The sequence below is a fragment of the Terrapene carolina genome, unplaced genomic scaffold (genome assembly GCF_002925995.2).
Source record: "Terrapene carolina triunguis isolate 2854851 unplaced genomic scaffold, T_m_triunguis-2.0 Scaffold103, whole genome shotgun sequence".
NCBI lineage: Eukaryota > Metazoa > Chordata > Testudines > Emydidae > Terrapene > Terrapene triunguis.
Window position 1 is genome coordinate 2,893,531 of NW_020664454.1, and position 27,625 is coordinate 2,921,155.

General features: G+C 42.3%; 2 protein-coding genes across 3 annotated transcripts; one reads left to right on the plus strand and one right to left on the minus strand.

Moving 5' to 3' along the window:
- Window positions 1-2,853: 2,853 nt before the first annotated feature.
- On the minus strand, window positions 2,854-11,656 carry LOC112120539 (transcription elongation factor A N-terminal and central domain-containing protein 2). Its single transcript, XM_026651814.2, has 4 exons — window positions 11,404-11,656; window positions 7,874-8,015; window positions 5,606-5,799; window positions 2,854-3,623 (listed from the first exon to the last, which is right to left on the minus strand). The coding sequence occupies exons 1-4, from the start codon at window positions 11,503-11,505 to the stop codon at window positions 3,435-3,437; spliced, it is 627 nt and encodes a 208-aa protein (XP_026507599.1). The 5' UTR covers window positions 11,506-11,656; the 3' UTR covers window positions 2,854-3,434.
- Window positions 11,657-12,339: 683 nt separating this feature from the next.
- On the plus strand, window positions 12,340-24,293 carry LOC112120538 (transmembrane protein 59). Of its 2 annotated transcripts, none has more exons than XM_024219650.3 (8): window positions 12,340-12,533; window positions 15,158-15,263; window positions 17,676-17,770; window positions 17,970-18,122; window positions 18,453-18,525; window positions 18,877-18,961; window positions 21,561-21,669; window positions 23,435-24,293. In XM_024219650.3, exons 1-8 carry the CDS (start codon window positions 12,360-12,362, stop codon window positions 23,585-23,587), a joined length of 948 nt encoding a protein of 315 aa, XP_024075418.2. In that variant the 5' UTR covers window positions 12,340-12,359; the 3' UTR covers window positions 23,588-24,293. The 2 variants fall into 2 exon arrangements, with proteins under 2 accessions (XP_024075418.2, XP_026507607.1); XM_026651822.2 differs by having other exon boundaries at window positions 18,880-18,961.
- Window positions 24,294-27,625: the final 3,332 nt, after the last annotated feature.

Below are 27,625 nucleotides of genomic sequence, written 5' to 3' on the forward strand. Positions count from 1 at the left end.
ATCAGTAACACAATTGTTAATGTTGACATGAGACTGTCATCATTTTAGTCGACACTCCAATTGGATTAATAGGGGGCAGAGAAGTTCATGTGTCTGAGAAACGTTCTTTCAGACTGACTGCAGAATCAGGCGGGCAATGTGACATCACTTTACCCTTGGTTTGCATTTGGAAGGTTTCCTTCATAAGCGTGAGGAATTTTTTTTATTTTAGTTTAAATGAAAGCTGAGATTCTGCCCAGTCTGAAAGTGTTATGGAAACCACATGAACACATCAGGTGGGTTGAGTCTGACCCACCAGCTGCATGTTTAATGCATATGTTGCACTTGAACTTAAAGTCTGGTTCTACTCTGAAAAGCGACGCTATCCAAAGGCCATTAATGGGGCTCCACGTATATTGTCAAATGTGCTCAGTTTACAGATAAAAATAAGTTTTTTTTAACTGCAGCCCTGGAAAGTCACTCTAGCCAAGCTGGGTTATTTTCCCCTCTCCCACCTATCACCATGATGCATAAAGGTGCCAAGTTAGAGATATTCCAGGGGGTATATCAACTCATTGAGATATTTGCCTAGTTTTACAACCGGCTACATTAAAAGCACTAGCGAAGTCAGTACAACAAGAAAACAGCTCACTTTCCCTTAAGTGGGTAACTTGAAGTAAAAACAGAAGTGGAGCTGATTCTGAATATACACAGGGAGCAAGTCTTCTGGCTGAGAAGGGGCCATTTGTACACAGGCAGTTGTCTGGGTAGAACTGCACTTTGTATGGCCTAAAATAATCTTTCAAGAAAAAACAAAGTTGGGCACCCCAGAGACAGTTCTGCCTTGAGTCGCACTTTCACTGCCACAGCAAAGAAGAGTTTGGGGCCTCCCTGCATTTTCTATTAGATCTTTGCTCATCTTGCAAAACCGCCACACAGTTCAACACAACTTGGCCAGGTTGGGCCAAGGACTGGAGCCCAAGTAGAGTATCAACAGAGTTGTGTGGGAAAATGCTCTCTCCATCGTTGGAAGTTCCTAACGTTTGTGATTTCAAGTTGCATGCATACATCTAACAGAGTGAGTGAGTAAAATTGACCTGAATCAAAAATGGAGCTGGAAACCAGGGCACGGCCTTTCTGGAATAAAACCTAAGGACTAATGCAGAGCCTGTTGATCCTGAATCGCCTTCATGCCAGTCTAGCATATTGTTGACATGCTATTGTGTCAGCATGGTTTTGAGTATTTAACTTGTGTCAAATGGGTCCAGTTACCTGTGAGAAGTGGACTGTGGTTTAGGCACTGTGGGTAGCAACAAGCAGACCAAGTGTTAGGTCTTCACTCAGCTATTACTCCCCTAACGATCAGTCATACATCCACCCCTAATGCTCTAGAACAAACTGTTACTCATTGCATTACAGATAGCCGTCTTCCAACATCTGACTCAGTCATGTTTCCAGCCCACCCATCCCTAATTTTAAATGAATGTCTGTATTACAGTATTCTAAAATTAGGGAGTCATTGCTTTGAAATTAATAAAAAGAATTGAGCAGTATAAGGTGTCTGGAGAATGCAGTGCTGGGCAAAGGCAGTGACTCCACGAACTTCAGAGTGGAGTGCTGCTTCAGGTTTTAATATCCATGGAGAAAAAAGGGGGCTGGCAGATACAACTGGGTGGATAATCATTTCTCTCTCATTATCTTGGAGGAGATCTGAATGTGGACTGTTGTGAACACCTAACATACAGTTGCTCCATATGCACCAACCATCTTGACTTAGTGGCACTTTGTGAGACAGACACCACAAGTACTGACCAGCAGTGATTAGGGGAGGTACTTCCTGAAGCAACTTGACATTATGATGACAAGTTGAACTCCTTGCCCCATCACATTTCCAGGGCCAACAATACACAAGTTTCACTTATCCCAGTTCTCGGCCATCTCTACTCTTATAGTTTCATCTCACTGATTATGTTCTCTGACCAGCCTGCACATAGTCAGAACACATAGCACAGCAGAGAGAGACTGTGTCTGCCACAGCCTCAAGAACAGCATGTGTATCAAGAACAACGTGACTCGTGGCACTAAGGCAATCGGAGAAAAGACAAAGCTTCCACTAATTAATACCGGGAAACACGTGCTGGTTAAAAATAATCTGTTTATTGCTTAAAAAGTTGTTCACATAATCGCTCTAAAGTATTAATATTTATTCCATTGTGGGGGTAAGAGCCTTTATGAAAGGTCAATTTACGCTCCCATTGAATTATACTTAGAGATTTCATTACAAGCTTTCCTCATATTCGTACACACAAAAAACAAGCACCACACTTAAATACATCAGAAATGAGGTGTTGATGTTTAAGGTGAGATGCTCAGTAGAATACACAGCAAAGAGGTGTCACGTAGCAAATACAGGTGCTGCCTCATTTACCTGAAGGCCTAGGGAGACATCCACAATGCTGGGATAAACGAGGTTTTGGGATGCAGCAGGATAAAGCTGGCCAGCCAACACAGACTGTGGGCTGAGTTCCCAACTCTGGAATACAGTGAAGAGAAGCCCCCTCACTTTGCTAAGCAGTTAGCTCTGGGAGTACCTGGGTATTACTGCAGGGAACATGACTGAACTAGTGTTAACTAGAGCTGTCAGTCATCACCTTCACTTCCGATTGTAAACTCCCACCCCTTCTGACTGGCACTGAACATCATTGCTCCTTTCAGATAGTTCCACTATGCTCCTGGCTCAGACAGGAGTCACGCTGAGGGCTGGTCTACACTACTGCTTAAGTTGATGTAACTTACATCGCTCAGGGATGTGAAAAAGACACACACACACGCCCAAGCGACGCAAGTTACAGCGACCTAAGCACTGTCCACACCGGTGCTACATCGACGAGAGACGCTCTCCCGCCAACATAGCTTCTGCCTCTCGCGGCGGTGGAGTAATTACGCCGATGGGAGAGGGCTCTCCCAGATGTGCTATAGTAGCTAAGCTGCATCGGTGCAGCTGCGCTGTTGTAGCACTGTAGTGTAGACTTGCCCTCAGATGTGACATAAATGGTGGTGCAAGTGATGTGTGGTTCTGCCGGTGCAAGTTGATACAACTTACATGCTATGGGACCAGAAGAGTGGTTTTGTAGCAGGAAAATTAACCAAGTAAGTAAGTAAGAAAGTAATTAAGAAGGCATAAAGCAAAGTAGGGGAGGCCTATGTGCTTTTCCTGCTACAACCCCACCCATTCTGTTCCCTCAAATGTCCACTGACTCACAGATGATTAATTTACACCACCGCTTACATCTCCACTGAATTTGCCCCAGACACCTTCCTGATATATCCTGTCCTTACAATGGCAGAGTGATTAACATGACCAGTGCTCCTGCACTCTTAAAACACAAGGGCTTCTCAATCCCAATATGTGGCATAGACACGTGAATCCCACGTTCAGCACCAGGCACTCTGAGTCACTTCTTATGGTTTTGTACAAGCGCACTGACTGGGAGTGCACCGGTTTTGACTTGTGCGCGGGTTTCAGGTTTGTGCTTTAACGTGAAGACTAGGGCTCGCACTGTCCTGCGATATGGTGCATTAATGAGACGGGAAGAGAGATGAAAAGCTTCTCGCTCAATATTTTCAGCCAGTGGGTGATCAATCTGAAAACAGCAAAGTGTAAAATTAGATCCTTACGTTTAATAAGGAGACCAACTGATTGAAATTGGAGTTCGGTGGTTTTCAGAGTTTCTTCATTAATCAGCTCAAATTCAAGGAAATCTACTTCCCATCACGTGTGAAACAGGAAGAGCAATTTAATTCCACCCGAGCAATTAAGGAACAAGGCAACTTGGTCAGTCGCAGGGAACTCATTCGCATCTCCAGCTGGGAGGCAATGCTTTGCCCTCACAACAGGACACTAATCTGCAACCAGCTTTGGGTATCAAGTTCAACTGCAATTACAAACTACACTGCACTGTCTCCATAAATCTCACATTTGATCTTTCTAATACAAGGAACCTTGGATACTATTTTCAGCTCGATCCTAAAAGCAATTCTAAGACACTCCAAATACTTGGGAGCTTTGCCTGGTGCTATAAAGGGAAATGCAGGCTGTGTGTGGAAGGAGGTGTAATTAAGAATGCAGAAAGGGATTTGCTAAATGTTAATTATGAAGTTATGTGCCAAGATCTGTAATTTGGCACAGCTTAGAAATGTAAGAAATAAACAAAGGAAGAAATGAAACCTCAACTGCTCACCACACTTTTAATTTCACTTTTGCCTTTAGTGATGGGGAATCTCCCATACTTTCGCAGATGGGAGACTCCAAAATGTTAGTGTGTTATTATTAGAGTATTATTCAACCCCCAAGTCCTTGCCCCATTTTATGCCCCCTCTGCTACCCATCTCCCAGTTGCCCCTGTCCTTGCACATCCCCTTCTGACCCACTTACTCCTGTCCCCACCTGCAGATTCCCCTCTCCATTGTCCTTGTACTCCCAATTGTTGGACTCCCTCCTTTTCCTGTGACTGTCTATACATCTGACTGACTCATACTGAAGCAAACTACACATCTCTGATGGTAGCTGCATTCCGGGGAGATTCATGCCTATGGGGGAGCAGGCAATGTTTTCCTTGCCATCCTTACACATGTGTCCTGTTTGGAGAGGGCAGTTTTAATCTCTGCCCTGTCACTGGTGTCTCTACCCAGCACTGCCTATTTTTGAAGCGGCATGAATTGTCTTGCCAGAGGGTAGGCTGCAGGCACCTTGTGCCACTGAAAACCCTGTCTGTTCATACCACCAGGCCTCTGTGCTAGAAACTGACACAGATCCAAAGGGCAGGATTTGAACAAGCCACCTAGTGTATTATGGAGCCTTTCTTTTTTATCACTCTCTTGAATCATCCAGTCATCTTGAGACATCCCCACTTTAACCTATCATAACCCTATTTGAAGAGGACAGGTGAGAACTCCTTTCAGAACATACCATTCACTTCTTAACTGGCCAGAGTGTTAATTTTTCCTAAGGCAAGATACAGCTAAAGAACACATTACCTTTAACTTTCCTTTGTAACTCCTGATTTCCTACCACTTGACTTTCTATTTAAAGGCTAATTAATGAATAAATTAAAAGGATAATTATTATGGCGTTTAATACACCAGGCAAACTAATCATTAAGCCTTACAGCACGTCTTGTTCATTCACTTAAAGATACCACAGGGATCTAGTATTTACCACCACTTTATATATTATTGACCCCTCTCTGTCCATTTTTGCAATAAGTTTTAATTTACAAATACTTAATTACTGAAATACAATTTCCCTGAAACACAAAACAACCAAGAGCTCTTTGTGTAGGTTTTATAGCTAATAAACAGTAGGATGTTTAGTTTTCTATATTAACGTCCTCTTTCCCCTACACGATTTAAGCATAACAGACACACAGGTGTCCTGTTTGCGGACTCTGTAAATGAGAGCAGTGTCAGCGTCATTTTCACCTTTGTTTTCAATAGCCAGAGTAATCTGAGCAAAGGAAAACTAACTCCTTTGGAAAAACCCCCAATAACGGAGATCTCTCGATACAGCAGCTACCTACATACTCTCCTTTAAGCTAAAAAAAAATAAGAGTATCAAGAATATTACCTCTAGTTCCAGAGCATCGCAAAGTAGCTTCCGTGCATTCTTCCTGAGAGTCTCTGTTTTGGGATCGCTCCTGACTTCTATCGATGGTTTGTTTGAATAATCTTTGATGAAAGTTCGCCACTCAGTGTAAACGTCTTTTGCGAGATTGGCCACGTCATGGTCTGAATGTTTGCGCATCTTATTAACCGTGTGACCTGCCAAATAGAAACAGCAACAGAGTTCGTTCAACTTTGGTGGGTAGGTAAGTGTAATCCAGACCTGTCAGTGCACATTAGTGACAAAACAGTCACAAAGCATTGTAAGTCAGGGTATGTCTTCATTACCCGCCGGATCGGCGGGTAGTGATCGATTCAGCAGGGATCGATTTATCAAGTCTAGTCTAGATGTGATAAATCGACCCCTGAGCGCTCTCCTGTCGACTCCTATACTCCAGCGCTGCGAGTAAGTCGATCCAAGTACGTGGACTTCATCTACATCATTCACATAGCTGAAGTTGCATAACTTAGATTGATCTCCCCCCACCAGTGTAGACCAGGGCTCAGACAGCTTCAGCAGAAAACTAAGCACTTGACACAAATACAAATATGAAAACACTGGGGCCAACGCTTGCAGAGTCCTTATTCACTGATTCAATGGTGGTTTTGCCTGAGTAACTTCCTAGGTGCTCGGTTATGCAGCTGTAAAATGGGAGTAGCTTTCCCTAGATCACAGAGGTGTGTAGTGAGGTGCTCAGACAATACAGGGCTATACGAGTACTTAGACAGATGGTAAATCTAGTGTAAAGTCTTCAGGATTGGCTCACACAGAATAAAAATGTTTGCTAAAAAATTATTTGGGGAAGCGGATGTGAAGTGATATTTGCAATGTTTTTACATGCGAGTGAGGAAGTAATGATTTCCTACTGTTTTCCAATCACCATCAGTGACGTTTCTCACGCCCACGGAAATGCACAGAGAGCTACTGCACCGTCAAGGAAATGTGCCCTTTGAAAGGGGATATACTACCGAACACAGTGGTTTTCAACCTTTTTTCATTTGCGGATCCCTAAAAAATTTCAATTCCAATAAAAATTCCACAGGTTGAAAACCACTGACGTAACACAAAGCAGAAGGCACAGTTCCTCTTCTTCTGCTTGGTATTAATTTCTAAGTGATAACACTATTGGCCAGAAGGTGTCACTGTTACTCCTTGGGTTTCATACAGCACAACTGCTTCATCTGTCGCTGGTGCAGACCTGATGCAGTGGTTCTCAAACTTTTGTACTGGTGACCCCTTTCACATAGCAAGCCTCTGAGTGCTTATAAATTAAAAACACATTTTTATATATTTAACACCATTATAAATGCTGGAAGAAAAGCGGGGTTTGGGGTGGAGGCTGACAGCTCGCGACCCCCCATGTAATAACCTCACGATCCCCTGAGGGGTCCTGACCCCCAGTTTGAGAACCCCTGTGATACAGGAAGGCTGAATGTGCTCAAGATGGCAAATTAAATTACAAAATTCAGACCAGAAGAGCAGATCATTCCTCCTGTTCCGTACACAGAGAGGGCCCTCTGCATGAGGGTCCTACTGCTTTTGCACAGAAGGGGGGGAGGGAGGGGTCAGCCCTGGCACTGCTACTCTCCCCCCTCCAGTACATCTTGGGGTGATCTCTGCAAGATCAGGATCTGCACAAAAAGAGGGCAGGGAACTGGTGGTCTCACATCATACCCTGTCCCCCAGTCCTGTGAAAATTAATCAAGTTGTTGTGGTGTTATAAGCACGTAGCCCCCTCCACATTGGGGATTCCTGGGGGAAGAAAGGAGCACCGAGGTAGCTGTAACTAAGGAGCAGGGCCTCTATGCTGATGGCTCGGGCCTCCAGCAGATCCTGAGGACTTCTCTGGGTTTGCAGATGGGTCCCGCATCTCATTCCACAGGAGAGTAACCACCCATGACCAATCAAGGAGGAACTTTGTGGAGATTTCCTCCCCCTTAGTCCTTCTCCCACATATTTTACCATGGAAGGGAGTGACCCAGCCCTTGATTACAAGCAGGCAACATCCAAATAATTGTGAATAATTCAAGGAGAACTCTTTCTTTGCTGTACTAAGAATTTTGCAGATTATGTAGCTACCTACCACTAGGATTTTATTCAACAATAAGGTAAAGTGCTTAGGACCATTACTGAAAAATACTGTCAACAATTCCCTTGTGTATAGAAAAATCCAACAAGTGAAGGACACAAATCCACCTCATTTTCACACTCTAAATTAGATACGAAGTGCACCTATTTTTGTTGAAAGTAACACATCCTTAGAAGGTATTTTCTTCTTTAATTCCTCCAAAGCTTCGATCAAATTCTCTTTAGACTGGCCAGGAAGCTCCAGGACAGATTTCCATCTTTTTATGTCTTCTACAACCACCACTCTCTGGGAAAGAGAAAAGTCATTAGGACAGTGGAATATTCTTATTGCGAATAAAGATGTTGGCCTTCATCTCAGCTAATGGGGCTGTTATCGACACATGAATTATTGATCATGACATGAACCAGAGCACAGAATATGTGATGGTCCAAAATGATAGGTAATTGCTTGAGAGCAGCTCCCTGTTGTAAATCAGGACAGAAATATCTAGAAGGCAAAAGTGAGATTCTTAATCTTATTCTGCCAAACACAGGGCACTTAGCTGCAAATGTCTCCTAGAAAAAGAAGACAGTTATGCAAGTGTTCAGACTTTGGGAAGCCCACTGTATAAATGGCTTAATAAAGAGCGGATGAGAGGGAGTGGCTGGGGGAAGCAGCTAATTATAATATTGTTAGTAGCAACTTAGTACCAGGCAGCGCCTGAATCTGCCCCACTTTTGTTTTCAACTTTGGAAATCTTAAAGCAGGTAGTATCAGCAGAGAGAGAAAAGGAGCTAGGGAGCACCACAGAGGGACTGAAAGAAGCCAGTCATTAATGTATCTGGCATTTACATAGTGCCTTTCACCCCAAGCATCTTGCTGTGACACTCCCAGACAACGGATTACAAGAAGCCCGAGTCTTGTTACGCGCAAGATGTAGTGCAAGACCTTTTACAATCATTCAGCAACGATTATGCAGCTGGTATGCTGTTTGTATCCTCCTCTGTCTTATATTTAGATTGTAGCTCTTTGGCAACATTTTCTGTTCTGTTTGTAAGCACCTAGCACAATAAAGCCCTGATCCAAGACTGGGGACACAAGTGCTATCACAATTAATACACCTCTACCCCGATATAACACAACCTGATATAATACGAATTCTGATATAACGTGGTAAAGCAGTGCTCCGGGGGGGGCGGGGCTGCGCGCTCTGGCGGATCAAAGCAAGTTCAATATAACGCGGTTTCACCTATAACGCAGTAAGATTTTTTTAGCTCCCGAGGACAGCATTATATCAGGGTAGAGGTGTAATAATAATCTCTTGGCTGCAAAATAACCCGCAGGGGGAAAACAATGAAAAAACTAAGTATCAGAGGGGAAAACAATGAAGAAACTATCACTCAAGAAAGCGGTGCAAGAAGGGAGGGGTGAAAAGCATGCACCTCTACTCACAGATTGTCCTTTTCAATTATCTATATCATGCCCAGATGCTACAGTGATGGGCACGTTAGAAATGTTCAGATACAGACTGACTAATGGATATGCAGGAATCTCTTCACTCACTGTTGAAATGCAAGTTACTCCTAATTTATTTATTTTTTAAACTTCTGCAATTAGGACCCAAATGGGAGAACACTCACCACCCAATTCCCACTTCCAGCAAGATCAAAAGGGGAAGGAAAAGTGCTATGGTAATATAAATAATAAATTATTATTAATGGCCAATTGGCCTGTGTCCTTTCCCTCTCCCCCTCAAGCATGGAGTTCTGCAAATCTTAAAGCCAGCTCAGTGTGGAGATTCAGGAAAAATACATGGCTCAGAGAATCTTTGTCAAATGCTTTAATCCCATGCAGGGAGGGTGGTGTTGGATCCACCTATACATGCTAAATGTGTCTCACAATGCATTCTTGCTGCCTATTTGACTAGTTTATGCACATTTTATGTTCTTTAAATACAACATTTATAAATACAATCATGCACCTGATTAATGGCACTCTTGGATGATGATTCCAGCATTAGTGTTGCTACTTAGAGCATTATGACTTCCCATAGGTTTAGAATGATCTCAAATAGTAACTGTACTCTGTACCTATGTATTCTACAACTAATTATGAGTCCAAGTTTCAGCTATACTTTCTTAGCATCTGCAAAATTATGAGCATAGAAATGCATACGCACATGGATAGATACGCAATTAGTCTGTATGAGCTGCAAAATCTATATGCACAGATTTACAGGACACCTGAGACTGGCTGAAAGTTTGACCCTACGTTTGTGGTTTTTTGTTTTGTTTTTGTGATTCATCATAAAACATTCTAAACAAATTCTAAATCTATTGAACTTTCTTTAGAAAGCTTATATCGTGCAGAATCTTGTACTCACGTCACCAAATATCTGACCATTGTTTATAGAATGCCTTTCAGTCTGATGGAGCGTGCCTATCCATTGTACTGTTTACTGACAGAGCACACACCACTGAACGGCAGCCATATGTGGGGAGGAATGCAGCAGCTATTCTGTGTCAACTTTACATGACTGTTTTCACGTGAGGAAATAAATCACTTCTAAAATTGAGGCCACAGGTAAACTTGGACACGGGCTGACTGTAAGTACCCAAGATAGAATTGTGGCCAGAACAGCAGGAGTAACACCACACCTTGCTAACATTTGCCATAAGATCTTCAATGACCACACATATTTATTTGACAAATAGTATTTCCAGCAATCCAGTGCCCCCTCGTGGTGTGGTGGAGCACTAGCTCAGTAGGGAGAGAAGTGTCACCTAAATGACCAACACCATTTCTTGCAGCAACCTGGGCTTCCTTTGGAGGAGTCTCATTGAACTATTGACCATGCCTTAGCCTAGGAGATCTGATAAAATAAAGCCTGAGTTGTATGCCAGCAGAAGTCTACAGAACAACTGCTACTGATCATCAGCCCTTTTAGGGTCCTAGAGTACAGGTCTAGCAAACTGGCTTCTGTGCAGCGTTCACATCCAACTGAAGTTAATTGTGGGCCATATTTACACACACACACACACACTTCTAATTACAGAATTCCTAATGCTCAAGTGAAAGGGCTAAACTAAACTGTACCCAATTTTACAGGATACTGAATGGGACTATTGCACACTGGGTTCTGAAATACTGATTAGGGCTGAAATCTTTACCCTAGAGAAAGGGGTGGGAAGTGATCCCATTTCAGTGTTAATGGCCCGAAAGGAAATTCAGGGGCCTATTAATTGGGGGTCCTACATCTAAGCGTCAGATATGAATGACTTGGACTCACTAGAACTGTAAGTTCATATCTCAGCAGGGTGAATCTAACACATTATCCTTTCAAGCTCCAAATCTGATATTGCCTCAGTTTATGGTGTACATGCATTAAATGAGCTTAAAAAACAACGTCCTATCTGCTTTAGATACACATTAAATGTTCCATGGCAGTTTTTGTAATAGGCCTTTGCTTCAGTGTCTGGAGTACATTTTCGTTCTCCTTGCTGTTGTGCTGAGTGTTTGTTTTCTTCTTGGCTGCTGTCCATCTCAGATGCATTTCAGTGGTGCTGTATGTACTCTCTCAAGTGCTCTGTGATCCTTTGGGACAGAAGTTGCTATATAAACTCCATCAGGCCTATACTGAAAATACTACACTGATCTCTTATCCATCCATTCCCTTTGCCCTCCCCGCTCTTACCTTCAGAGATTCTATAGTGGCTTGCTTGTAAACCTTTTCCCCTGGATCTCTTTTCCTAGGGCTTTCTTGAGCTTTGGGTTTTCGTATCACAAATCTATCCATGATGGACACTTAAAGGTCTCCAAATTATTGGATACGTGCAGCAGCTGTTTCAGTGAGAAAACAATTGTCCATTTTCTTTTATGAAACTGTATTGGTAATACTGCTTTAACTTAAAGGCAGATTGTTGACAGAAATACCAGCAAAAATAACCTAGGAGCCTGAGCTGCAGGTAGGTAGGGGAAAAGGGGGGGGGGGGCTTTTGATGGCAGTGTTACACTGAGCCCCGAATACAATGAAGCTCCAAGGCACAAATGAGGATTGGGGAGAGTGGGGGGCTTGGGCTGCTACCGTATATACCTGGGGCTGGCTGGGAGCACAGATCTGTGGCTGGAGATTTGGGGTGACACTGCAGGGTACGCAAAGGGGGTGCGGCACCATGCTACGAGTTACAACATGCCCTGAGGGGGCGGGCATGGGGTGCCCGGCTCATGCCCCGGGGGAAGGGATGGAGTCGGGGGGGACCGGCCCGCTGGGATGGAGCTGGGTATCTGGCAGGGCGGCGATGGGCCCGGGATACTGCTGCCCGGCGCTGGGGAGCCGGGGACTTAGTGGCTGCCCGGCGGGGTAGCAGGGCTCGGGGCGCACGGGCTAGTTACACGGCCCCCCGAACCGACTCGCGCGGCCCGTCCCGGAAGCGACTCGCCTCGTAGTTCCCGGCGAAGGCGATTCTCCGTCTCCTCCTCAGCTCAGCTCCGATAAGGAAACTGCTTCTCCCGTCAGGCCCCGCGGCGAGGGAATTCTCGCGATATCGCTCAAGCCCCGTCCTTCACCTGAGGGCCGGAAGTGGGAACCCGACGCGATAAACAACACCCCCCCTCCCCCCGCACCCGCCCCGTGAGAGAGGGAGGGGCAAGATGGCGGCGCCGCGGGGGAGCCTGTCGGGGCTGGGTCTCGTTCTTCTGCTCCTGATCTGCGGGAGGGGCTGGGCTGCCGCGGGCTCCTCCGAGGCCTTTGACTCGGCGCTGGGGAGCACGGCGTCGTGCCACCGGGCCTGTCAGCTGACTTACCCCCTGCACACCTACCCCAAGGTACGGGACCCGCCGGCCTTATCCCGCCTTCCTTGGACGGGCCTCTCAGGGTACAGCTCTCCCCTCCGCCCCGCTCCTGCGCTGTGGGGCGCCCCCCACACCTGCCTCAAGGTACAGGCCCCCCGCGCCCATAGCCAGACACCGCCCCCTGCACTCTGGCCCCAAGGCGCAGGGCCTTCCGCCGGGGTCCCCCTGCTTCTCCCCAGCTGGGACCATCCCTGATCTGATCCAAGTCCGTGCGACTGTTGGCATGACAAGTGTTGCCAGAACATGAGAGAGACTCCTCAGGTCTATGTCGGGATGAGGATGACTCGCTTCCCCCGCTCGATAGCTTTTGAGGTTTGTTCACCCTGGTCCACTGGTTGTTGGTGATTCCTTATCAGGTAGCAGGTGCCTCTAGGTATGGGGTCCTTGGCTAGGAAGATTCCCCCTACACAGCAAACCCAAGATATGCCCTGTTTCTTTTGCACCCCCTCCCCATGGGATATAGATAGACTACATGAAATAATATCTCTTATTGGATCAGCTTTTGTTGGTGGATGATAAAAGCTTTTGAGCTACACAGAGCTCTTCTTCAGGGCTGGGTAAGGAAGTAGACCTGAAGAAGAGCTCTGTGTAGCAGTCAGTAATCTCTCTGTAAAATATACCCTTTTGGGGGAAGAGGTTGTCTCTTTACCAGGTAAGGCAATACCGTTTCCTCTTAGGCTCTATAATATATTCAAAAGCTATTCAAGCGCAGAGCATCCAGATTTTGTTGTTGTGGGGTTTCCATGTGTCCTGTTTCCTTCTCCCTCCTTCCCTCAAAGAAACAATGCCAACTTGATGTGGGCTGCTCTGGCTTTAAAACCATACAAAATATCTTTGTGTGTTGACAGGTAAAAAGTCCTGAATCATGACACTGATAAAACATTTGAATTATAGAGGATGAAGTCTGAAGAGTGGTTAAAAAATGAGCACCCCAAAAAACTTCCACCCCTGGGTTCTAGTTAACTCAGGGAGAAGTCTTTATAAAAGGAAGGTGTTGGAAAACTGTTCCCCCCCAGCTCTGTTTCATGTTGAGGTTTAGCATCAGTTCAAGATTCCATAGAATTCTGAGTTACTGTTGGAATTTGGAAAATTCATTATTCTTTTCAGTCTTGTGTGAATTTTTGACTGGTAATATACTTTATTCTCTATCTGCAGCAGAGTAACAGGTTGAGTTCAAAATGTGGGGTGCACAAACAACAAACGAGGGAGACGAGAAATAGAGCAGAAAGTTTGAAGTGTGGAATTAATATTTTTAGAATAAAACTACATAATCATGGTTTTGAGACAGTAACTGTGATGTGTATACCTCAACAATGAGTGGAAGCAACAAAGACTTGTGTAGATGGAATGAAATGTATATCTAGAATATGGGACTTTATGCCGCATGTTGAGATGTCTAAGCATGATACTAATTGCAAAAAAGGTCAAAGTTTGGGAACTGAATCATTGTAAGATTAAACATCTTTCTTCCTTAATCCCAACCCCAAATCTTTTCCTACCGCAGATGAAATTTCAGACTCCTGTGGTGAAGCATAGTTGCCTTCTTTTTGTTGGAGGACTTTGGCAAGTTTTTGAAGGAAATTGCGACTCTGGTGTTTCTGGTAGCTTTTAGAGTTTTTTAAAAAAACTAAGCACTTTGAGCTCATTATTATAATATACATCATAAAGAGGCCAATAAAATGACACACAATCTTCTTCCTACTGAGTACTTTGTGACTTAAACAATCAATCTATCCTGTGTTGATTTTAAGCACTACTTACCACTAAGCTACCAAATAGAAATAGAGGTGGCAGGACACTTTTTATTTTGGAAACATTCATTGTTTGGTTTAACTTCAAGATAAACTTCATTAAGACTTGTCAAGAGAATCTGTGTGTGCATCATACCTGCCAAAGCCAATTCAATGTGAATGTCAACATCCGAGGCATACTTTCTGCAGCAGGATATTTCTATTAGAGAGACAGTCAAGGTTGTTAGACTTTATTAAAAAAATTAAAAAAATCTTGACCCAGCTTGGCAGTTCTGTTTTTGCAGTATAAAATATCAGAACATCTGTGTCTGAAAGAAAATCACATCAGTTTGTTTGCAATGGGTTAGTTATATGGTAAGGTGTGGTGTGTTTGCCTTGTTCCTTTAATAATGGATTCAAAGTTCTCTCCACCTGTAAAACAGATGGTGACAACCATAAGGATGAGGACAGAGCCAAAAGACTTGTCTTGAGTTTTCCTGTTAATAGATTCACATGGTGTCAAATGCAGAACAATGTTCAGTGTTTACAACAACACTACAAACAACTAGTTTTGTTGGTCCTAACATATGAGAGAGACAAGGTAGGTGAGCTGATATCTTTTACTGGACCAGCTTCTGTTGGAGGAAGGTAGAACTGTAATTTGCTTTTGTTCCAGACTGTACAGACCTTGGTGTTTGGCTGGCTTCTAAGGTTTTCTTTTTGTTTGGGTTTTTTTGCTAGAACATTTTCCACGGTAGCTTTTATAGTACTCAGAAAAGTAGTAATGTTTGCTTGTTGCTACCCTAGGTTCTTGGATGGAGTATTAGTAATTTCTTTAGCAACCCTGCTTTTCTTGTAACTTCCCAGGAAGAGGAACTGTATGCATGTCAGCGAGGCTGCAGACTGTTTTCTATTTGTCAGTTTGTGGATGATGGAATTGACTTGAATCGTACCAAACTGGAATGCGACTCTGGTAAGATAATTCTATGCTCTTTCCACAAGATGTAATGTGAAGAGACAAATGAAGGGAAGAGCGGAAACGTATGAAGGGATATTGTCAGTTTGACTTTTTTTAAATTGATGTTACTCTTTAAAAAAAAGTTTGATAGAGCACTTATTAAAATTTCTCAAATTTTTAAAAGGGGTTTCTGCTTTGTGAGCCTTTAAAACATAAGGGTCCTTTTGGCCAAGGGAAAAACTTAGGTAATGTAACCATATTAGGTGTAAAATGGTTAGCTGACAATGTAATTTTCAAGCTAATGGTGTCCCTTTTACTCCATGCAACATTGTGTAATGACAACCTAATAAATGACATCAGTTGCAATGATTTTCATAGCCCTGTCTATTTGTTGGGACTGTATGGCTTTGTATTTACTTCAGCTGAAATGTTTGCTTTACAAAGCACAAACCTTGGTGAACTGTGTACTGTACTACATCACTGATATGGCCTCATTCAACTAAATTTTACAATTTCTTTACTATGGAAAGAGAAACCAAGCTTAACTACATTCTCTGCCTTGCTTGTAGTTAAACAACTTGGGAGCTGGGTTTGTCTTGTTGAATTAAGCCATTAAATAATCAAACATTCATGAATAACTAATTGGTTAAAAGGATTAATTATCTGAAGATCAGACAAGGAATGTCGATAATTAAAACTGAAAATACTTGTTACAAACTATATACCAAGCTAATATTTCTTTGCAGTTCTGTAGTACTTCCAGCCAAGGATCTTAAAGCAATTGATAAACATTAAGGTTCGTATACTGAGATCAAAAGCGTGGTGCCAACCAAGCAAGGCAGGAGAGGGAGCAGCTCTCCCTATGTAGTCTAAAAGTGGTTAAGTGCCAACTCAGCACTAAAAAGAGGCTCAATCTTGTGCTGAAGACAAAGGGGGCAGTGGCCAGCTCCAATAGCAGAGAGAGTTGGGGAAAGGCATGTTAATACAATACAGAGCTGAGTTATAGGAGCTGGGAATAGGCTAGAGCTGCAGAAAAGCACTATCCTGTGCACAGCTGTGCTCCAGACATTTCTTTTCAATTGCCAAACCACACCTCAAGGGATATCATAAAAAGGGGTGCTGCAGCAAAAGTCCAAATGTAGAGCTGAGTCTGAAGTGTTGCCTCCTTTCCTGTACAACATTGCCACCCTGGACTGTTGCCTTCTGCCTGTTCATTTGCCGTGGTCTTATAACACTGATTTTGCTCATTGCTTGGTGGCTGTCCTGTGCTTTGTGATGCGCTCCCTGACCATTATGTTCAGTTCTGTCTCTAGGTGCTTCTGTGACTGCCGATTGTCTGGCTTTGTAACTGGTTTACCATAGGACTGCTGCTCAGGCACCTGAGAACGGCACACTCAGTTATTTGGCTGATTACTGTGCATTCCCTGCCAGGATTTTGTCTGCCCTGTTTCCATAGACTTCCCATATCTGGTCGTACACTTGTTCATTTTCCTCTCCTGTGAGAAAATGGATCGTCCTAACGTTCAGTAGGCACTTTTACTTGCCAAGCCTGCTCTTTTTGTGCCTTCTGGCCTAAGCCTCCCAATACCCTAGTGAGAGAGGATTATCCCCACTTGACTTCTGTCTCCGGTTCCCCAGGTGTAGAGACTTTTCCCAAGGTCATACTGCAGGTGGGTGGCTAAGCCACAAATAGAATACAAATCTTCTGGCTTCTCTCCTGTAATTGCTAGTCTGTCCTTTATTTTAAATATTGGATACGGATATTTGGAAATAAGAGCAGAGCTGACTTTATATTTTTGATAGAGCTTGAAATTGGTATAGAAAGTCTAACTATACTCATGCAACACTGATGGGCAAACCCTCCTTTGTTCCCTGTTATGCCATGGCGCTCTGACGTTTGATGGATTCCTCTGTTAGTTTACTTCCATCCCCTGGAGCAAAACTTGAACTCTTCCATGGTATGTGGGAGGGAAGGCCACAGTCCTGTGGGAGGGTCTTTCAGAACTCTGGTTGATAATCCATGCCATCTCTGGTACAAAATCCTTGCCTATTCTACTGGGTTGAGGCTGTGTTAATTTACGTCACTATGTTGGAATTTTCTATACCAGTAATTGCTCTTACTTTATTTTGATTGTTTTTTTGCTTTTCCTCATTTTTGTGATCAAATGCTATTGCTGCATTCAGCTTTTAGATATAACCCAGTTTTATGCCTATTCTAGATAGATCATCTAGATTACATCAGCCCAAAGAATCCGGTACCAGTATTGGTAGATTGCTCTCGTATTATTCCTCAGGTGGGATAGGAAGTCTTTAAAATTGTCACTTGAGTCCTTATCAGACTGTACCTACACCTTACATTCGTGCTTTCAGTTGCTGACTTAAGATGTGAAATTATTTTTCAATTTACACAACTTTTCTTCTTTGCAGCCTGTACTGAAGCATATTCCCAGTCTGATGAACAATATGCTTGCCATCTTGGGTGCCAGAATCAGCAGCCATTTGCTGAACTGAGACAAGAGCAAGTAAGCATGTAGCATGATTGTCAAATGCCACCTACTTGTTTTCTGCTCAGATTCTCACTTTTTTTTTTCAAATTTAATGTGTGTGTAGAAAGATGGAGAGAAATTCTCTATTTAAAGACTAAGACCATATTGGGGACAGTGTTAAATTGCTTGAATATGTACAGAACAAATCGAAAACCAGTTAATGATGTGTTTACAGTTAATGTCCCTGATGCCAAGGATTCATCTCCTTTTCCCTCTGACACTGGTGAGATCATTCTGGAGTGACATGATGGACTCAGCACAGAGCTTCATAACTTCCTCATGGACCTTCTACCTTCAAGCAGATGATGGCAAAATAGTTATATTCCAGGTGCTTGCTTGCTTTTTTACTTTTACAAGGCTTTGTGTGTCCTGGGTGTTAACAGTTGATCTCCTGCGTCTTCCAATCACACAACAGATAGCAGAGCCGTCTCGGCAAGTAACTGCATGCTTAATGTTTGGCAGCAGTCAGTCTCTCTTTGTAGTGGTCACTGGATTTGCAATGTAGAAAGCAAAATTAACTTAAATGGATAGTGTGTCAAAATTTTTCCCCATTTCTTTTGCAAATGTGAATGATGCGTATGGGATGACTATAATTTTAAGGTTAATTGAAGCTTTATGAAATACAAATAATACCTTACAATTTTCATTATTGTTTTAGTCAAAGCCAGAAGTTCAATATATTCCACAGGACACCACAGATCTGAAAGAATCGTTGTTGAGCAAAACATCTGGTAAGTTGGTTTGGGTTCTCTAGAGTGCAAATGAAAATATTCATAACCTGCAAGAGTAAGTCAAATCTTCCACAAAGGAAAAAGTCATTATGGGCAGACTGTCACCTTCACCCTGTGTACATTGCAACAAAGGCCACAATAATAAATTCTTTTTAAAATGTATTTTAAATATAGCATGGTATACTACTGGATGGTAGTGGTGCCACACTGGAATTAGAACCATTTTAAAGAAGCTTTCTACTATCAATGTCTTCGTATAGACAGGGACTGTATGAGACTAGAGTTTTTAAACATAAATCTTTTTTTTTTTAATTGTAACCTTTTAATGGAGCTGTCATTGTGATATTTCAGCAGACCTACAGCCAGGAGGTTCACAGACACACAGAGGATTTTTTGAAGAGGAGGAAAGCAATAGCTTTTTCAAATGTCTTTCTATGTATGTATCTTCTACTGTCTTGTAAAAGCTTAAATGGTAGGATGACATTCCTTCCCCATATATTTTACATGTCATATACTCCATCAGAGAATCTCAAAGTGACAGAACTGTATTCAAGAAAGATGATGTTTTGGAGGAGATGTTAAAGGGGAGGTTCTGAGCACTTGTGTTAAAGAGCTCACTGCTCCCTTAAGAAAATAGATATTAGCCACAATATACTTGTTGACTATTTGGCCAACCTAATCTCTCCATGCAGTTTAACCTGACCATGACATTTGTCATTTCCTGTCCCACACTACTGATATTTTGCTGCAAACTGTTAAACAGCTGCTACATTTCACTGGGTTCCTAGATATGGCTGCATATCAGGGTGAAGTGATTGATTTGTGTAGTACTTTGGGATTGTCTAGTGTGAAAGGTGCTGTATAAATAAGCAGTTTTGCTTTATTTCTAGGTTGATAGGCTACAATATAACTTTGCTCTTTTTCTTTCATTAATCTTTGCTACTGAGCAGCAGGATGCATTCACAGACTTCTAGACATACAAAATAATGGGGTCTAAATTAGTTGCAAGAAAGATCTTGGCATCATTGTGAGTAGTACACTGAAAACATCCTCTCAATGTGCAGCAGCAGTCAAAAAAGCTAACAATGTTAATAACTAGAGAGGAATAGATACAAAAACAGAAAATCCCTGGTACACCTACATATTGAATACTGCATGCAGTTCTAGTCACCTCATATCAAAAAATATTTTAGAATCAGAAAAGGTACATAAGAACGGCTATACTGGGTCAGACCAAAAGTCCATCTAGCCCAGTATCCTGTCTTCGACAGTGGCCAATGCCAGGTGCCCCAGAGGGAATGAACAGAACAGGTAATCATCAAGTGATCCATCCACTGTCACCCATTCCCAGCTTCTGGCAAACAGAGGCTAGGGACACCATTCCTGTCCATCCTGGCTAATAGACATTGATGGACCTATCCTCCATGAATTTATCTAGTTCTTTTTTGAATCCTGTTATAGTCTTGGCCTTCACAACATCCTCATGCAAGGAGTTCCACAGGTTGACTGTGCGTTGTAAAAAAATACTTCCTTTGTTTGTTTTAAACCTGCTGCCTATTAATTTCATTTAGTGGCCCGTAGTTCTTGTGTTATGAGAAGGAGTAAATAATACTTCCTTATTTACTTTCTCCACACCAGTCATGATTTTATAGACCTCTATCATATCCCCCCTTAGTCGTCTCTTTTCCAAGCTGAAAAGTCCCAGTCTTATTAATCTCTCCTCATAAGGCAGCCGTTCCATACCCCTAATCATTTTTGTTGCCCTTTTCTGAACCTTTTCCAAGTCCATTCTATCTTTTTTGAGATGGGGCGACCACATCTGCATGCAGTATTCAAGATGTGGGCATACTGTGGATTTATATAGAGGCAATATATTTTCTGTCTTATTATCTATCCCTTTCTTAATGATTCTGTTCGCTTTTTTGACTGCTGCTGCACATTGTCTGGATGTTTGCAGAGAACTATCCACAATGACTCCAAGATCTTTCTTGAGTGGTAACAGATAATTTAGACCCCATCATTTTATATGAATAGTTGGGATTATGTTTTCCAGTATGCATTACTTTGCATTTATCAACATCGACTGGCAACAAAATGATTAGGAGTATGGAACAGCTTCCATATGAGGGGAGAGTAAGAAGACTGATAAGCTTAGAAAAGAGATGACTAAAGGGAGATGTGATAGAGGTCTGTAAAATCATGAATGATATGGAGATAGGGAAGTGGTGGTGGTGGTTGTTTACCCCTTCACATAACACATGAACTAGTGGTCACCCGATTAAATTAATAAGCAGCTGGTTTAAAACAAATAAAAGAAAATACTACTTCACACACTGCACAGTCAACCTGTGGAACTCAGTGCCCTGGGATGTTGTGAAGGCCAAAAGTTAACTAGGTTCAAAAAAGAACTAGGTAAGTTTGAGGATGGGTCCATCAGTGCTATTAGCCAACATGGTCAGGAACACAACCCCATGCTCCAGGTATCCCTAAACCTCCAACTGCCAGAAGCTGGGACTGGATGATTGTGGATGGATCACTCAGTTGTCCTGTTCTGTTCATTCTCTCTGAAGCATCTGGCACTGGCCACTTTCAGAAGACAGGAGACTGGGCTAGATGGACCATTGGTCTGATGAGTATGGTCATTATGTTCTTTAGAATTGCGCTAAACATTTGGCTGCTATTTCCCTGGCATAATGAGGTTCTTAAGGCAGAAAGAGAGATTAGAGATTTTGCTGTCATGCATTCAAAATGCAATTAATGGAGAGATTTGTTGGCAAAATAGCTTAAAGTAGGAGTCCGCTTGGGATCTAGTAAAGAAACTGCCAGACTTGATTCATTGTGCTTCCCTACCCTGTACCTGAAGACAGGTAACTAAGGTGGGGTGAGAGACTGGTTTCCCAGACTCCTCCAGTGAAGCATTCAACTGAATGATCTAGACATGGGAACGCAGATTGGTAAAGCCCAGTGTATGTCTTTAGGAATAACAGTTTAAGAAAACAGGATAAACAACTTTAACGATGCTCATTACATTTCAGAAATTCTGGTTGGATTTTAACGACTACACTTGTTCTCTCCGTACTGGTGCTACTCTGGATTTGTTGTGCTACTGTTGCTACAGCTGTACAGCAGTATGTTCCCTCTGAGGTAAAGCAAATTATTCTATAGCTTACATCACCTTGAAGTTATTCATATTACTTAGTGTCTGAAATGCTGTAGGGTCTTAGGTGTAGAGCTGGTGTTTTGGTTCACTGGCTGTTCTGCAAAATTAAAACTAAAATCTGCTAGAATCAAACTAAAAATGTTGGCAAATCAAAAGTCAGTGCATTTTGATCTGGGTTTAACAAAATTTCATCTGCATCAAAATGAAGCACTTTCTGTTGGGACATTTTAAAAGTAAAGACAAGAATTGTAAGGTCTCGATTCACAAAATGGGTGGAGAAGGTGGTGGGGGTGCCTCTCTTTATAACCTTTAGCCCAGTAGATAGGGCACTTAGCTGGGATGTGGGTCACCTGTGTTCCCCTCTCGGCCGGCTGTGGAGCAGGGATTTGAACTTTGGTCTCCCACCTGGCAGAAGCATGCTCTATTGGCATTTGGGGCAGGTCTCAATCTCTCAAAGTTGTTCAATTGTGTGTAAGTAAATTAAAGTCATTGGACCAAGGACATAAATGTGGGTCTCCCATCTCCAAGGTGAGTGCCCATAACCATGAGGCTACAGTCATTCTCACTTTGACTATTCTCATTCTCAATGACTATTCAAGCATTTTGTTGAAGCTGTTCCACTTTGTATAAATGACACTGCAGTCATTTCACTGTCTTTGTCATGATTAGGGCTCTCACCTTGGAGGTGGGAAACCCAAGTTTGGGTCCTTATTCCAATGTTTACACACAGTGGAACAACTTCAGCAAGAGAGATAGAGATGTGATTTAGAAAACCCTCCTATATCCCAGTGCTTAGGGCAGTGATACTCAATTAGATCTACCTGTGGGCTGTTGGGTTGCTCAGTGTCTGGTTTTTGACTGGAACATCCAGTTGAAAAGGGACCCTGGTGCTGACCAGGCCACTAAAAATCCAGCCAGCGGGGCCAGCCTTGCCTGGCCCTGGCTCTGCTCGGCTCCAGGAAGAGGCTGGCATATCTGCCTCCTAGGGCAGCCCTGGGGGCTCTGCGCGATGCCCTCACCCCAAGCGCTGGCTCCGCAACTCCCATTGGCTGGGAACCCTCTTCCCCGTGGTAACCATGTTTGACAACTGGAAATTTGTTTCTAGTATCTTTTTGCCAGAGCAGAGTGAGACCTAGGGGATGTATGGTTACAGGTTGCATTCACTAAACCATTAAAGAGGTTTTAATAAGATTGTGAAAAGGCTGAGAATGGCAGGAACCTGTGGACATGATGTGGGTGAGTGGCAGGAATCTGACTGGAGGAGGAGAGAAGGGACTGGCTGAACTGACCATCCCTTCCCCCCCCCCACTCTCCTTCCTCTAAAAATATGCAAGACTGGCAAGTACCACACTTATTCTGACAGGAACATGTCAGTCCTAGCCTGGGACTCAGACTCAACTGTGAACATGAATTTTAGATGTCATGGAAAATGCAAAGTGTTTCATAGTAAGAGTTGAAGGATTGCTACTTTGAGGACCTTCAAAACCTCACTGAGACATGTATGATCATAGATATATGCCAGAAGCTGGGAATGGGTGATGGGATGGATCACTTGATGATGACCTATTCTGTTCATTCCCTCTGAAGCACCTGGCATTGGCCACTGTCGGGAAAACAGGCTACTGAGTTAGATGAACTGTTGGCCTGACCCATTATGGCCATTCTGTGTTCTTATGGCTAAGCATGTCTTGAGTCTTGCATTCAGAATCTGTAATGATATGATCTTTTTAAAATGTTTAATTATTTCAGAAGCTGAGCATCTATGGAGACTTGGAGTACATGAATGAAAAACTGACCAGATACCCAGCTTCTGCTCTTGTTGTTGTTCGATGCAAGACTGATGAACATGAAGAAGCAGGACCTCTACCCACAAAAGTTAATCTGGCTCATTCAGCAATTTAAATAGTTTAAAAGAATTTAATAGACTAATTCTAGCACTTCTATCAACTCCTGGTGTTTTTTTATGGTTTCTTCAGCTGCGGGGCTTAGCGGTCAGTGTTTAAATGAAAATAAAGTTACAGAATCAACAAATCAGTCTGTCATGGAATCCTTGTTTTCCTCTAGTAGTGAAGAGAATTGCACGTTTAACTTGCAGTTTTTTTTCCAAATATATGTAATTGCTTTCACTGGAGTTTGCAATGTGTCCTTTTTGCTTAACAAAAACTGTACACTTCTCGCTACACTTCTACCATGGCACTTTCAATCAGTCATTTCTAACCGTTCTATGATGTAAGCTCGGCATTAGCTCTTAAAAGTAGGGTATAAATTCTCAGTGGGCAGAAGATGCTTAGGTCAGGCATTTTCAGTTGTGAGTAACTAAGAACATTAATTGTAGAACTATTTGCAGAAATGTTGTATTATCCGTTAGTCTTTGCAATAACCCTTTCCCCCAAAATAGAAATGTATTTTTTTACAGGTATCAATATGCAGAGCGTTAATGAGGTACTGCAGGTTGAGCTCAGGCTGTCAGAAATGCAAGTTTTTAACGACTCATGGACGTATCCTTTTGCACACAAAAAAGAGACATGCTTATTTATTCTTTTGACAAACTTTAGCCTTAAACTCGTCAATAGCTTGTTACGGTAGAGCAGGGGTCGGCAACGTTTGGCACGCAGCTCGCCAGGATAAGCACCTTGGCGGGCCGGGCCAGTTTATTTACCTGCTGACGTGGCAGGTTCGGCCGCGGTTCACCATCCCGGGCCAATGGGGGCGGCGAGAAGCGGTGCGGGCGAGGGATGTGCTGGCTGCGGCTTCCCGCCGCCCCCATTGGCCCGGGACGGCGAACCGTGGCGAGTGGGGGCCGCAGTCGGCCGAACCTGCCGCGTCAGCAGGTAAATAAACTGGCCCGGCCCGCTAGGGTGCTTACCCTGGCGAGCCGCGTGCCGAACGTTGCCGACCCCTGGGTTAGAGCATACTTTTTCTGAAGGCACTCCCTTTGCTGTATTGATTAACTAATTGGGTCCAGTTGTTTCATTGTCAGAAACAAATTGATTACTGAAAACTGAGAACAAATTTAGAAAAGTAGAATAATGACTGTAGCCTTTTGCTATGGCTCTCAATTAACCATGATGCACTTAGTATGAGACTCATCTACAGCATCCCCCTAATATATGCAACTTTACCACATTCTGCTACATTAGTAAATACTGTTACTGAATTGTATTAGTTATGTGAGAATATTGTTATAGCTAGTTTGTCCAACACAGTTCTATTCTTTACTCCAGCAGTTACGATCTAGTGGTGCCTGCTAGGCATCTATAAGCAAGAAGGGACTGTGATGGTTTTCCTTACGAAGTCTCTTTGCAAATGTTTAGAAACTGGCCAAAATTATGTCTCAGATATCTTTAACTTTTTGAACTTTATCCGATTGTCCACATTCAGGTTAGAAGTAGGCAATAGAAATCTACTGGTTTTGCATAGCTTTTGTACTTGAGCAAAAATTATACTTGAGACGTCCAGTTTCATGGTTTTAATTGCATGAATTAAAACCAGAAGAATAATTTTAAGTTTGGTTGAGAGTGAGGTTTAGAAAAGGGTATGCATTTAGTAAGTTTCTAAAGTTTGAGGACTATATAGTTGTGGTTATAGATCATGTATTATGGGTCCATACTTAGACTGCATACCACATACACTGTGGTGCTTGCTATATGTGGTAAGCATACACAGAGCTGCTACAAATCGGTGTTCTCTTCAAAACTATGTGCACCTTTTTTTGTCATGAAGGTGTAAGAAGTTCAGAATCTAATTCTTCAAGGGGTCTAGTGTGTTATTGTACAAACATTGAACTTAAGCCCAATTACATAGTAACTTTTGGTTGATGTGGCATTGAAAGAGGATCTGACTTACAATCATGAAAGTTGGAGTGAAATACTGTTCTTAACATGTCTTTATTAAATACCTAGGTTATACAAGGGTCTAAAAATGTGATGGTTGGTTGTGCAGTGCTTTAAAAACTGTTTCATAATCTGATGCCCAAAAATAGCTTTTTCTATATCTGTAGTAGTAATCAGTCCTAAGACTCTCATTTCTATGCAGTTATGTACTTCAGACATCAGAACACAGCCTTGTTTGATACTAGCACATCAGCATTAAATGTAACTTGTGCAATGACAGTTTAAAATCTTTAGGAGCAAATGCAGACTTTATACCAGTGGCTATGGCTGGTATTCTTTGCACTAACTTTGTCTGCAGTGCAGTCTCTGAAGACATTTTAATTATCCCAAATTTTGACTTATAACTAGCATTGAATATAGCATATATGTAGCATTGAATCTGTTTTCTCTGTGATGTGTAAATGCTGGAAATAGTGTTTATGTAGCCTCACTGAAAGTATAACTGTCCAGTTGCCTGTTTCACTATGTATAGTACAGCTTTCATTATGTCAATGACTTTAATTTTTAACTCATGAGTGTAAAACTGTTTTTTCTTAACTTGTATTTCTAAAGGTGGATGTTTTCAAATGTTTAAATTTTTAATTATATTTGGGTTAATCAACTGCTTCTAGTTTTTATTTTGAGCTGTAATATCTGCTTAACCTTCTGAAAACCAGAAATGAAAGGAAGAAACAAATCAACAAATAGATATAAATAAAAGTTCAAGTCTTGGGCCTTGTTACTTACCTGAAATGTTACTATACAATGAATAGATGGTGAAGTCCAGGACTCAGTAACACTCTACCATGGGTGACACCTACAAAAGTTGAGTTCCTGTAATGAACTTCTCAAGGTGTTAATTTCTATAAACAAAACTATAGTCCAAGGAACCAGACTTTCACAGTATTATACATTTCAGGTTTTATCCAGGTCCGTTATCAGAATCAAACTAATGCCAGCAGTTCCTACTCTAAATACAGACGGCAATTCAGTCATCTTGGTATTTGAAAATACAGTAGTTTGTAACCATTATTGGAGCAGACCTAGGTCTTATTTACCAGTTTTTAAGATGGCAAAACAATCTCTGTTCCTCTTCCTTATATTCAGATTCTCTGTTTTCTGAAACACTAATTTTGTGTGTAGTGATTTGGGTTTTGGCTCTGCCCAAAAATGAAAACTTTAGTAAATTGCATTAAGATATTGTAGATGAGGGACTAACTACTTCCTCACCTTCCTGTTCCCCATATTATTGTACTTGTTCTCTTTTCTCTTTTGTTTTGAGAACTCAAACATCTAAACTTAGAAACAGGAATCCTCGCATCTCCGTTGCTCAATAAGCAATGTATGATTTAAGTTACAAAAGACTGATAATTCCTGCTCCCCATGGTGCAGTGGCCATAGCTTAGTTATTGTACCATCAGAGTCCTAGGTGAATGGAAGTCATAAATTTATATGCTTATCTGTTCCACTAATTTTATTACTCTGCATCCATCTAGTTAGGCCTCGCATCACCCTACAAGGCTGTCAAATATTACTTTAGTAGATGGAGAAACTGAGGTACAAAGGTTCTGATTTTGGCCAAAGACAGTTCCTGATTGAGCTGTGATTTATATATAATCCCCTTGCGTAAACCCAAGTGTTCTCTAGTAGGCTACAGCAGAGAGTGTGCTGGTCTCTGATTTCTTAGTGACTGAAAAAGATGAAATGTCCTTGCTGGTTCTTAGACTTAAGAGCAGAATAGGGAGCTATGAGTCTTTTGTTAACTCTACTTTGGGTCTCGAATGTGATCATGCGGGGTAGGATCATTCCAGTTATTTAGAATGATCCCAGAAGAGGATGGTGGATAACTAGCCTCCCTGAGCTCTCCAGGGATTTTACTGAATTCTTTTGTCATTCCTATTTTAACACTGTTTTTTAAAAAAAAGCTTGTATGACAAGCCAATTGGGAGGACCTATTTTTATAGAGGCACATGGTTCTGGTCTTACTCTCCTCAACAGCAGCTGTAAATTCTGTATGTATTGTGGTCATAAGCAATTACACTCAGCAGCACTGGTACCAGAACATCTA

Excerpts from the sequence above, each read along its gene's own strand:
- LOC112120539 (XM_026651814.2), bottom strand. The coding sequence starts at position 11,505 with ATGGATAGATTTGTGATACGAAAACCCAAAGCTCAAGAAAGCCCTAGG. Across the intron at positions 8,016-11,403 it reads CCACTATAGAATCTCTGAAG|AGAGTGGTGGTTGTAGAAGA; the intron begins GTAAGAGCGGGG and ends TCTCTTTCCCAG. Across the intron at positions 3,624-5,605 it reads GCGATGCTCTGGAACTAGAG|ATTGATCACCCACTGGCTGA; the intron begins GTAATATTCTTG and ends TGCTGTTTTCAG.
- LOC112120538 (XM_024219650.3), top strand. The coding sequence starts at position 12,360 with ATGGCGGCGCCGCGGGGGAGCCTGTCGGGGCTGGGTCTCGTTCTTCTG. Across the intron at positions 12,534-15,157 it reads CCCTGCACACCTACCCCAAG|GAAGAGGAACTGTATGCATG; the intron begins GTACGGGACCCG and ends GTAACTTCCCAG. Across the intron at positions 18,123-18,452 it reads GCAAAATAGTTATATTCCAG|TCAAAGCCAGAAGTTCAATA; the intron begins GTGCTTGCTTGC and ends TTATTGTTTTAG.